Genomic DNA, 12,290 nt, shown 5'->3' with positions numbered 1-12,290 from the left:
TGTATTCTGTTGCTCAAACTCCCCATAAGAAAAGTGTCTGCGTGTGACTCCAAAGGACTCCAGAGCATACATTTAGTTTGAAAGGAAATACAAGTTAATCATCCACAAACAGTAGTCAGACCTAATTTCCCTTTGCAGCCAGTAAGTACAGTGCTTTAATTCCATGAGGATATAAAATATAATCAGGACTGAACTGTTTGGGAGGAGAAATACTAATGTAGTGGCCTGTGTTAATCTTGTTTCATTAGTTTTAAAATTTCCTATTACTTGCTTGCAACCTTATGCCATCTGCCAGAATTACCATAAGGACAGTCCACTCAGTACTCATGTACTGTAGTTCTCTTTGTCCCGCTGCTGAATACTTCAATTTCAGCTGGTGATCCTTCAATTTTTTTTCCATGAGACAGCTTTAAATCACATGTCAGAGAGGTCAGTATTTAGCTAAGTTTTAGCCGATTGGTTGTCACGTCAGTATGCAGACAATGCAGACAAGATGATTTAAAACCAAAATAAGGCCAAGAGGTCACACTGTGCTCTTTGCCTATGTACCACTGCTTTTCCATCACAATATAAAAGATATGGTCCCACATTTTAGCACAGCGATGCACTGGAATGGTTGCACAAGCATGGCAGCAGTACACAATCTCCTCCATGAGAGGAGATTTCTTGCTCAAAAGAAGGCAGTCTTGCAAGGCTGGATCTTGCAGGATTGATGCTGAGGGAGAGTGTCCGTTCTCTCTGGCCCATCCAACACAGTCTTCCTGCAATTTCCCCCAGAGCAGGATGAGCTGTATGTTACCATCAGCAGCAGGCACAGTCCAGGCAGCTATCTCCCAGGACACCAGCTGCTGCTCTGAAAGCTCTCTGATCCATGCAACAACTGTGTTTAGTGCTAATGAAGGATCTGAGAATGCACAGAGCAAAGGTCAACTTGATATTTGCCATCTAGGCCTTCATATACCTGTATTTTACCTTTTCTTAGGTAGAAAATCTGGTAGGTTTATTTCTATACCATTAAAAAATCTGCAAGGTTTGACTGAATGAAATTGGGTCATCTATTCTCTGTGAAGCCAAGCCTTTTGTAGGAGACCTATGCATCCACCGGTATACAAACCCAAATTAAACTCTGTTTGAAGATTCTTCCTAAACATCTCTTAAAATTCATTTGGAAAAAAGAAGCACTCCGGCTGTAGCTAAAGTACAGGGCAAACACTAGATGCAAGAACTCAGTTAGCAGTCAAAAATTTCTGCCTTTTGCTTCTCTGTAGTTTGACTTAGCGAATTGGGCCTTAGTGACAGGGTGATAGTGGCCGAGTCTGAGGCCCCTCAGGCTGACGTTCAGTTGGTGGCAAATTCTGCCTGTAAATTTCCGCTTTGTATCTTGACTTTGTGTTCAGATGAGATTTTTTTTCCCCCTCAGTTTGGCAATACATGCCAAGAAAATCAGGAAAGTCTTGATTGTTCCTCTTTTAACATCCCTCACTTCTGAGAATTACCTGGGTGATTCAGAGACAACAGTGATGAGTCGTGAGGGCAATATGTTAAGATCAGCTTTCAGACAACAGTTTCCCATAATTAATATGAGTGGCAAATACTTCACTTAAATTTTACCTCGAATAGACTGTTCTGTGATTTGTCTGGTGAGTCATAGATACAATTTGATTTATGTATATTTCATCTTTTTCAGTCCATTACTAGCAAAAGGGTTTCCACAATGACAGCTTGGATAAAATGATTTCTCCTGATGAAATTAATACAAAGCCGGGCTCACTTAGACATTGTCTTTTTGTGACTATCTCATTTAAATACTGAATTCTACCTCTACTTGACCTCATCCTCCAAGGATCACTCGTTCTGCTCATTGTTAAGGTGTTTGGAAAGGAAAATAGAATGTAAACAAAAAATATTTCTTAATCTTGGGTGAACTGTTGCTGGTTTACATCACATCATGATAGATCTAGGTCACAACAAAAACACAAAGCACCTGTTTGTAGAATATTTGGCTAGTTATTCTACTGCCTTGAGACAGTTCAGGCTTTCAGTGTAGCCATACACTCACCTATGGAAAGCAGTGGTTGTAGTCCTGTAACCATTAGAGATGGATCAATATTTAAATGCCGGCCCATCTGATTGAAAACCCCAGTGGTGATAATTAGTAAACTGGGCCTGAGTCTCTATGTTTGGATAGCGTATCATGTCACTTCCAGGCTTTCTGCAGTTGTGAGCAGGCAAGGGGCTAGATCAGAGCACTCTGGAGGATGCAGTGCCCATCTACTAGGTGTTTGAAATGGAGATAAAGACTGAAAGGCTGCATGTGCAGCCAAAATTAAACAGAAGAAAGGGAGAGGGACATATCAAACAGTCTTATATCTGTTTTCAGGTGAAATATATTCCTGGCATCTTTACAATAATCTTCAGGTCATTAAGTAAGAGACCAATGACTAATTAAAAAACCCTGTTATCCCTGGCTACCAGCCAATAGGCACTGCAATGTTCAAACCATGCTACAGACACCTGACAGAGACATCACGCCTTTCACTGAGCAGAGGATGAGGATCTCACAATCCCCAAGTACAAGTGATCTGAATTTCTCATTGCTCTTTTCAACTTAGAGAGCACCCTATAAAATCTGCCTGAGTCTATCTCAGCCACTGAAGGCGATGATCAAAATACTAATCAGTCACTCAGAGCAGTCCTGGCTCAGCACTTCTGCACACAGAAGTGGCTTTCATTCATGATGAAACACTTGCTGTATGACTTGCTATATTACAAAATGCCCTACTGAGGAAAGGTAGTTGTCATTTCGCCGATCGGTGCTGGTGAGACTCTTCAACATCTGGCACGAGATTTATTTTATAAAATATACTCATTTTTATATTTATGCACAATTTCAAAATTTAATTTTATAAAATAAATAAATTTCTTTTTTAAAAAATTGAGCTGGTGCCTGCTCAGATGCAGATCAGTTCCAAAGCTTGTCTCTGGTGACAGTGACTGCGATCTCTGCTCTATATCCTGTAATAACTTGGTTAATAACTGTGATTGAATCTTAAGCTCTAAGAGCAGCACTTATCACAGCTTCCTTGGACTTCACCTGGGACAGAAGAAAACTTGATTTAATATCTTGCTCATTACTTGGCTGAGTGCTGTGCAAGCAAGCCAGCATTGCTAATGGGCAAGCAGAGATTATAATGTGTGATGTGACAGACATCTATCTGGGAACTCACAGTGCTACTCACTGAGCAATGTATTGTTGGAGTAGAGTCATATCTTGGCTAACAACTTCAGCTGCTGTGGTTGTAGTAAAGAGTCAGGCAAGTGCAGACATGGAAAAATGAGCACACAAGGGAAAAATGGTAGGAGCAACAGCCAATGAGGGAAAAAATATTTTAACTGTGACCAAGACTTTCTTTTTCTGTCATGTGGTGGCTTTGAGGAAGGGGAACAGGGTGCTTTAACTGACATTCCAGCTTTTCTTCCTGCGTCTCCATTGGTGTGGTTTTGTCTCCCATTGAAGATGTGCTGTGTCCACAATTCACATGTATCACCCTTGCCCCCTGCATACTTACAGCAGCCCAAGCCAGTCAGTCACTCAGGATGTGAGCAGTGCTCCAACCCTGAATCATGAGATGCTGTGTCTACACACATGGAAGCTATGCTGCCTCTGTTATCTGATCCCATGAACGGAGCTCCAGGGTGAGTCACAGTCTGAACTGGCACCCTGTTTAATTCGTGGGATTTACAAAAGTGCCATTTGCAGAGAAAGAAAAAGCTTTGATTTACAGCAGTCTGTGTTACTAATGGAGAGACTACTGACAGAGACAGACAGGATGTCAAACCCTTACTAGGTTTGTTACTTCTCCCTGAAAGCTAACAGCAAAGTTTCTATGGCATGGATTAGATCAGTTACTGCCATGGAGAAGTTATTGGAAGGTCTTCACTTCACATTTAACTTGTTGATCTAAAGTAATATATACTTGTCTGACAAGGCAGCAGTAGGGGGAAGAGGGGAGGACTGGTAGCCATGAGTAACTCTCTGGCACTGATGGCCAGCATGTACCACTTACTCATACAGCCTCTCATGCCTCTCATATCATCCTTCCCTTTCTGGACAGTTCTCCAGCAAGGCTGGAAGGAGTAGAAAAGATAGAAGGCTAATTGATCAGGAGGTTCTCAAAAACTTCAAGAGGAACAAAGAATGATGTAGATAGATGCAGGACAGATTTTTCTAGTCATGCAGTCTTAATATTCATGTATTTTTAAGACTCTCCTCTTGGGTTTCCTTTGTTTTCCTGTATAGTGGCAGGACTAGGTTTTATACAAATCTGTAGTTAAATCAGTCTCAACAAAAAGTTGGAACAATGAGATGCAGCAATGGGTGAAATATTACACAAGTATGTTATTTCTGCCTTTATTTTGTTTGAGTGGTGAAAAAAATAGGTGACTTAAATAAGGGAATTGTATTTCCTTTTGTCCCAAGTAATGGTTAGAAGAAAGCTTCTCTCCCACATCATCCTCTAAAACTGTTTCCACCACAGGTTCAAGCATCTGGACCTCCATGTCCCATGGGAGATGTGTGGAACCTATACCAAAATAAACTAGCCAGATTGTTTTCCTCTGAAACATATTTGGTCTCTTTAAGGTCATTATGTAAGAGACTCTGCATTAGACATTATCCACATGATGTTAATTGTAATATAATCAAAATCTATTGAAAAAAGGCATTTCCTCCCTATGGGCTTTTAAAATTCATTACTGACCACTATTAAGAGAGTGATATGTCTAATTCTGTGACTGATGGAGCATATTATCTTGTCTGCTACCTTATATATTTCTGTGGCAAGTAATCATAGCAATTATTTTAGAGAATACTCTGTTGGTTCCTGCTAATAAAAAAGAAAATATCCTTGCAAAATAAGCAGCCTCTTAGCTTTGAAACAATGTTGTTGTGATTTATATGACAGCTGCCAGGTGTTGTGCTGAAGGAGCTAGACTGAATAAAAATATAAAAACAAAATGCTTGAACTAAAGTTTAAACTATTTAAAAATAACCTGTTGTGCTCCCTTTGTTTCCACTGCCTGGAAGTGTTAAGTGCCAGAAGTGTAACACTTGACATTTGAGGCAGACAAACATAGCCCACAGATTTTGTGATTGCTTTGCAACCAGCTAGCATTTTTTAATCATGCCTGTTCTTGTCAACACTGGGGGTTGTTTCTAAACAAGCCAGCTAAAAATGGGAATTAAATTTGTTTTCTTGCTCATTTTCTGAGGCTACAGAAACCCTAGAAACAAGAAACCTCTATTTTCACTGCTTCTCTCTCCAAGACCCACACTTTCTAACAAATTCACACTCTTGTTCTCCTGTTGGGTCAAGAGGAGGCAGTGAAGGCACTGTGACTCTAAGAGTGTAGATTCATTTTTTCCTCTGGCAGCAAAGGTGATTTAGGAGTTTCTTGCCAAATGGCTCTGCTTCTTATTGCTGCCCAGATGCCACCACTCACAGGGCAATTGTGCTGAGGCAGCTGTTTGTTGAGCTGTGCTGGAATCAAATCATTCAAATGGTCCAGGTTTAAAAATATCTTCCTTCACCTCAAAAAAACCAACAAAAAAATTGATGTCATTCCAGTGACATTCCCATTCTTAGCACATCCCTGCAAAGAGCTGCAGCAGTGCAAATGGGAAGTGAACCACGGAAACAAAGCAGGAAGAGGTGGATGGGGACCCAAGGTGCAGAACCTGCTTTGGTTAGCATTGCTGCTTCAGAAAACATTCATATAGGTTGTAACCAACCATCTCTCCGTCTGCATTAAAGTGATTATGAAGACCCTTCACCTTTCCTCCCCACTTCCTAAATTTAAGAGTTAGTGATCTTGTAAAAATAAAAATGCAGTCAAAATTCTCAAATCCTATCAAGCAGTTTTCTGATATTCTGAAATACTTGGCTGGGATCTCCCTTGTGTATTTACTTAAAAGACAGACCTAGTCTAACTTAGTCACACAGAGCATCTCCAGAGTCAGTAGAAAGAAACAGGTACCTCCAGAGGGCAATCCACTTCTTTGAGGATGGGACAAATCACCCTTTGGTTGTGCCTTTCTCTCATCACTCCTGTTGAAGGAGATTAATCCAGTTTGCTTGAATGGATATCTCATTTCTGGATGACTCAAGTTTGGCAATATGGATCCCAGGGTCTGTACCTAAAGGCAACAGAGATTCATGGTGGTAGAGCAGAAAATGATGTGTTGACTTCAATATCTAGAAGGCCTAGACTTCATATTTTTCCCCAGCATAAATAGGATAACTGCTGGGACCTAATAAATGAAAATATTATGACAAAGCCATCCCACTCACCTCTTTCCTCCTCTCCACACTCTTTTACAAGAACCTTATACAGATTTAAGTAGACCCCTGTTTAAGGAAGCAAATACTGACAGAAGCTGAATAACTACAACTTTGAAAGTACTCATCAGGCTCAACTCTGAGATCCTTATACTGTTTATTCATACAAATTCTAGTATGCCAGATGCTGAGGAGTGCTGAATGGCTGCTCAGTGGGAATTGTGGTTGCTCAACACCTCCAAAGAACTGGCATGTAAACTCCAGCCTGGACTTTGCTTTTATGGGAAAAACAAAACCAACCATCAGTCATGCATGTTGTACTTCCCTCCCCACTTCATGAGCTGACCTGGGGAAAATTCCTGGTGCTTACTGAAAGCATCATCTGATGTCACTCAACACCACAGGGGAGAATATAAATCAAAGTGTAAGTATTCAGCACTCTCTCAGCATTGGCCTAATGTGATTAATGTAATCTGAGGTAAACACTTTAGTTATTTCTTATTACTCTTAGGGACCCAAATCAAGGGTTGGGACTTGTTAATCTAGGTAATGTGAAAAACAAGCCCTACCCATGAGATCTCCAAGGCTAAGATAAAGCTCAGGTAGAAGCTTGACAAAAGTTACTTAATAGCAATGGACAGACATGATGAAGTGTTGAATCTGAACTGTCTTAAAGGCATGTGGCAAGGGCTGTGCCATGCTCAGCACAAAGCTTTCCTCTCTCAGCAGAGTAGAGTTGTGGTAACAGGGAGAGTAAGGTAGTCCAGGACAAGATTCCAATGAACTAGAGAGCTGTCAGGTGCCTGAATCCCAGTGACACTGAGTAGACCTGCTTCTGCATTCTGCCTTTCAGAATCACATCCTGGTTCCAAAAAAAGTTGTTTTCTGTAAAATCTACAGTTGAAACCTTTGTCTCAGACAATCCCCAGCACACTGTATAACTCTGAATTGTGCAGGCTGCTGGTGGAAGGGGGAAACAGACTTAATAACATGGACGGAGTTGCTTCTGGCACCTTTTGGTGGTTTCTTGTCTTACATGAAGAGAGTGTACCTCAGTCACTGGACGACTCAGAGCACAAACTCTGAAGTGTCACAGGTGTGAAAACACAAGTCTAATAGCCAGGGAATGTCCATATTATCAGTTTTGTGCTTGCTTCTCTCCTGGCTGGGTGTGATGGAAAACAATAGCTCTTGGAAAGGCACATCGAGGTATTGCAGACCGGCAGCCTGCTGAGTCCAGAGAGCTGCAGGGAGCAAATGCTTCATCCAGCCAAACCCAGTGGGAATCTGTTGGAGCTCCAACATTGTTTTGCTGACACAGGAAGATGTCATCACAGCAAAATATGAAGGAGTTAACACATTATGAAATACAGTTTTGGCAGTGATGCAGACAAAGATTGTTTTGTTTGAAATGCAGTACCAGCAGTGTTGGTTAACAAGGTAATGCAGTCACCTTGCCAGTCTAAGTTATTACATTGTGCCTTTTTTTTCTAACATGTTAGGTCCAAATCCTATGAAACAAGCTGTGTAATTTTAAGCCCATAGATAGTACTTTGCTTCAAAGTTAATCTTGATTTAATGTAAATTTCTGTATAGTAGCTGGTTAGAATAGCAAGTGGAAGTGCTAAAGGAAGCCTGTATTGCACAGGAAGAGAAATGACAAGGTATCAGTGTGGGTTTAAGTAAAAAAAAAAGGAATAAAAATGTAGGAATTTTGTTTTAAACTTCTTGCCAGTCCTATCCATTTACAGAGTGAGAAGTCAGGAGGGCTGTCCCATGCCTGCTTACACACACTGCTGAGGGCTCGGTGCACAAAATTGCACAACCAGTTTCAAAATTACTCTTGGCTGGTGCAGGCACTCTGACTGCCCTTCCAAAAATAAAGGCAAAATTTTCAGCACCACAGAAGACTCATAAACCACCTACACTCCTACATCTACCAAGATCAAGAGAGCCCTGAATCCCATATAACTCAGAAAGTCTAGCCATGTATTTACTGCTGAAACCTGACTTTTATAATCAGGTTGAAAGGTTTCCAATTACACTGGTCTGTCAAACATTCAACTAATTTTAGAAATTCCTTTAATTAGCAGCTACAGTATATCATGTCCAGATTCATTTTTCTACTGTACGTGTAGGATACCTATGCAAACAAAAACAGGAAATAAACAGAAGCTTTTATCTCTGTATTATTTATTTCCTGTTCTTGATCTGAGTGAAACTGAAGTGAAATAAATATCAAAATTCTTTAAAGAAAAAAAAAACAGAAAACACATCCAAGGCAGATTTCATAACAGCAGAACAAGAACCATTTTGAGTGGCAATGCACTGGCAATAACTTTTGGCTTTGGTTCACATCAATCTGGAGGCCCAGCTACACAAGCCAAGCTGGCTCAGAATCTCTTCTGAACAGGCATTAATCACCTTCAGTGCTATAATATTCCAGAGGTCCTAATCGGGACAGCCCTTTGCACAGATGTAACATACTCACCTGGCACAATCCTTCCTCTGCCAGTGGTCATGGCAAAAGTCCCTCTGACTTCTCTGGTGTTAGAAGTCTGGCTGGCCTCCCCAAATTTCCATGCTCCCTGCCTTTTCCCCTCTTTCCCACTTCATTCTCTTTTCCTGCATGTTGTGAAATCTTAAGGATTTTAGTGCAATTCATATTTTCCTCTTCCCTTTGTCAACCTTTTCTTCCTTTGCAGACTGGTCCTGAACCATACGCTCAAGGACGAGTGGAGGAAGCGCCTGTGAGCAGTGAGAGGGGTGACGAGCCGGCTCGTCATGTTTTCTCCTTCTCCTGGTTGAACTCACTGAATGAATGATGACTCACTCTGGCTGGCTTCTGGTGTGCTTCTCCTGGGAGGGACCGTGAGCACAGGCAGCCTGGCTGCAGTCAGCAAAGAAACTGGCCTGGAAAGGGGCATCCGAGCAGGTTTCATTCCCAGGAACTCAGTTGGCCTCCACATCATACCCTTGAGATGATAGATCTGAGAGGGATGGGAGCATGGGGACAAATTACTATACTATATTGTAGTCAAAGTGTTTTCCAATAATTTTTTACTTGCAAGGGGAAAGTAGCATCACTACAGCTTTACCCTGAGCACTGCTAGTGTTTTGTTACTCACCTTTTGGCACATCCCCTCATAGGGGTAAGCGCTTCATCAGTGCTGTTAGCTAAAATGCTGGTATGATATTCACTAATAGCACCCTTTGCCAAACCAATGTTTCTTCTGAATATCCTCCTGTATCTCCACTTGTTGGTGCTGGGGACTTCAGTGACACTATCACATCCTTGGCAGCCCCAAATCAGGGTTGTGTCTGACCAGTGCCTCCACAACTGCGGAACACGGGAGGAAAGAAGGAAGCTACCATTTCTGCCTTTGGACTTGCTCTTCCTGCTAAGCCACAACAGATGACGCTCACATAAACAAAAAGCACCAAAAGCACTGGCCAAGACCCCAGGTGTGGATGCAGGACACAGCTCTGAATATGTGGGGCAAATGCTGTAGCGCTGCCCAGCCTGTCCAGCCATAATCTGTGTCTATGTCTTCTCAGTCATCAGTGTGTGTAGAAAAGGGGGCATGTTCTTACATGAAATCAGAATGCAGTGAGGTGGTCACAGGTACTCAGTCAAGGTTTAATTTGAAATCCCAATGGTGCACTGTAGAAAAGGCAGATGCTGACTGTCCTGTTCCATGTGCCTTGTAGATATTTATCCACCTAATGAAATCAAATTTGTGTCTTAAAAGAAGTTCTAGAAGTTCTATTTAAGGTGGCATTCTGCAATTTTTGTCACTGGGAGCAGGGTGTCAACTCTCAGTAGTGTTTAAGAGAGATTGGAAGGCTGCCGGGAGTGCTTGGTGCCATAGGGACCAGGTGTCAAGTTCTGCACTAGGGTTACATGTGGATCTTTCCCAGATCCCTGAGCCAGGCCCTCAATGCAGTTTTGTGTGAGGTCGTAGGGCTGCGCTGTGTCCCAGCAGGACTGGTGAGCTGGCAGTGCAGACCAGTTAGCAGGCTGTGTGGGGTTAGCCCCCGTCCTGGACATCTGCCGCTATTGGCCTGAGTGACATCAGCCCTCGTTGGTATCTGTTTTCCCCGGAGAACGCTCCTGAGAGAGTTTGTCGGGCTGCACAGGCGAGCTCCGCGTAAATATTTGGAACTCTCACAGCCCAGAGAGAGCGCCGCCCAGCACCGCCACCGCATCGCCTCCGGCTGCTGGAGCAGCTTTTCTCTGGGATTTGGTTCGGGGTGAGGGATTTCCTATATTCTCCCAGTCGTCCTGGGAGATCTCCCCTAGCTCCTCTGGCATTTTCTCCACACATACTCAGAGCCCCTGGGAAGGAGCCCTCTTGGGCACTTCCGCCGGGACGGGGGAAGCCAAAGCTCGGAGGAATCTGCCCTTTTAGGGCGCGGGGAGGATGTGCAGAGCCAGAATGAAAACGCAAAAGGGATGAGGGAGCGCCTCGCCGCTTTCCCATCGCTGCGCTCTGGCGGGAGGAGGCTGCCCGGCCCCAGCCACAGCGGTAGGAGCCAGTGAGCCCCCTCGGGGGGCTGCCGAGATGGGATTCGGCGGTGCTGGGAGGCATCGATTTGCCCTCGACACCCCGTTCTCGGGAGTAGCCTGTGCCGAGGGCGGCGACGTGGGGCAGGCCCCCGTCGGGGCGCACCTCTGGGAGAGCCGACGTGGGACGCGGGGCTTCCCGGGCGGGGACGGGGAAAAAACCACCCCGGGGGCTATATAGGGCTCCCCGGGAGCCCGCGGACGCGGGTGCCCCCCTACGCTCCGGTAAGCGCTGAAGGAGGTGGAGCAACCCTTAGGCGTCTAGGCAAGAAAGTCTATCAAGTCGTCTTTACTTTGCAGCTTTTATTAAAAATATAAATATTAAACATTCTCTTACACAACCAAATCGACCGAGCGCTGAAAAGATGTTTTATTGTGAAAATGTTTACAGGAAAAAAAGTGAATTGAAAGTAGCTTACAGAGATTCCCCCTCCCACCTCCCTGCCCCTAGCAGAAAAGTTTTCTGTCTTCTTGGCACCATTTCTTCCAATGCTCACACATCCCTACGTAGCGATGGCACTAGAATAACTGGGAAATGGAGAAATAAATAAAGGTAGGGGAGGTTACGAACGACACTCGAGTTTCTGCACTTGGTACACGGTTGTGCATGCTAGTCAAGGGACAGAGGCTGTTCGGAGCACACCCTTCTAGGTTTAAAGCTATATAAAAATAAAGAGATGACATCAGAGCAGCACTATGGTACATCGGACGGTGTAATTATTCTTGTGCTAACTGCGGAATCTCTTTGGCAAGGTGGGGCGGGGCCGTTTCACTTCCCGATTATCTCCATCAGTTTCCTGTTGCTGTGAGCTTGCTGGGCTAACTGCTCGGCTCGGGCCATCTCCAAGACTTCTCGCAGGAGGTGGAAAGTCAGATCCAGAGAAATAGGGGGCTCCTCGGATCGCTTTTCCCTCTCCACGGCCTCACCCTCGGCTTCGCCGTTCTCGGGGCTCCCCGGCGAGCGCTTGGGCAGCTGCTGCAGCTGTTGCACCGCCGCCCGGAAAAAGTTGCTGGCGGAGGCTTCGGGCTGTAGGTGGCTGGTGCTGCTGGAGGAGGCGGAGAAAGAGCCAAGGGGTCTCTTGTGGAGGTTGCCCAGGCGCAGGAAATACTCTTCTCCCATGCGGAGCAGGACAGGCAGAGTTTGCTGCTGCTGCTGTTGCTGCTGCTGCTGTTGCTGGAAGAAATCTGGCTGGTGCAGAGCCCCGGGGGCGGCTGCCGGACTCTTGCTGAGAGCTCTGCACTCCTGGCAGGGCAGGAGGGCGACCAGCAGAATTCCCGTGGAGACCAGCAGCGAGATCTTCATGGTCGGGGCCCAAATCTGCGGAGGCAGATGAGGAACGGGGATTGGGTTACATAGCCGAGCCGCAGCGGCGGGGAGGGCAGCG

The 12,290-nt window shown here is 44.4% G+C and overlaps 2 protein-coding genes across 4 annotated transcripts in view; one reads left to right on the top strand and one right to left on the bottom strand.

The window, feature by feature from the left end:
* TRIM55 (tripartite motif containing 55) overlaps positions 1-10,107 on the top strand; it is a 34,994-nt gene extending 24,887 nt beyond the window's left edge. For 2 of the 3 annotated variants that reach the window (XM_018079797.2, XM_008932168.3), the window contains one exon: positions 9,044-10,107. In XM_018079797.2, the coding sequence (XP_017935286.1) occupies positions 9,044-9,163 (120 nt within the window). In that variant the 3' untranslated portion in view covers positions 9,164-10,107. The remainder of the gene's footprint in view (positions 1-9,043) is intronic. The other variant, XM_018079804.2, reaches the window with a different exon arrangement.
* A 1,086-nt stretch (positions 10,108-11,193) lies between these two features.
* CRH (corticotropin releasing hormone) lies at positions 11,194-12,274 on the bottom strand. The gene has a single exon (XM_008932169.4). The coding sequence runs from the start codon at positions 12,206-12,208 to the stop codon at positions 11,675-11,677; it is 534 nt and encodes a 177-aa protein (XP_008930417.4). The 5' UTR covers positions 12,209-12,274; the 3' UTR covers positions 11,194-11,674.
* Between the last annotated feature and the right edge of the window lie 16 nt (positions 12,275-12,290).

This window comes from Manacus vitellinus, unplaced genomic scaffold (assembly GCF_001715985.3).
Source record: "Manacus vitellinus isolate BGI_N305 unplaced genomic scaffold, ASM171598v3 scaffold_1_pilon, whole genome shotgun sequence".
In the NCBI taxonomy this organism is placed as follows: Eukaryota; Metazoa; Chordata; class Aves; order Passeriformes; family Pipridae; genus Manacus; species Manacus vitellinus.
This window is presented reverse-complemented; position numbering and strand designations above follow the sequence as displayed.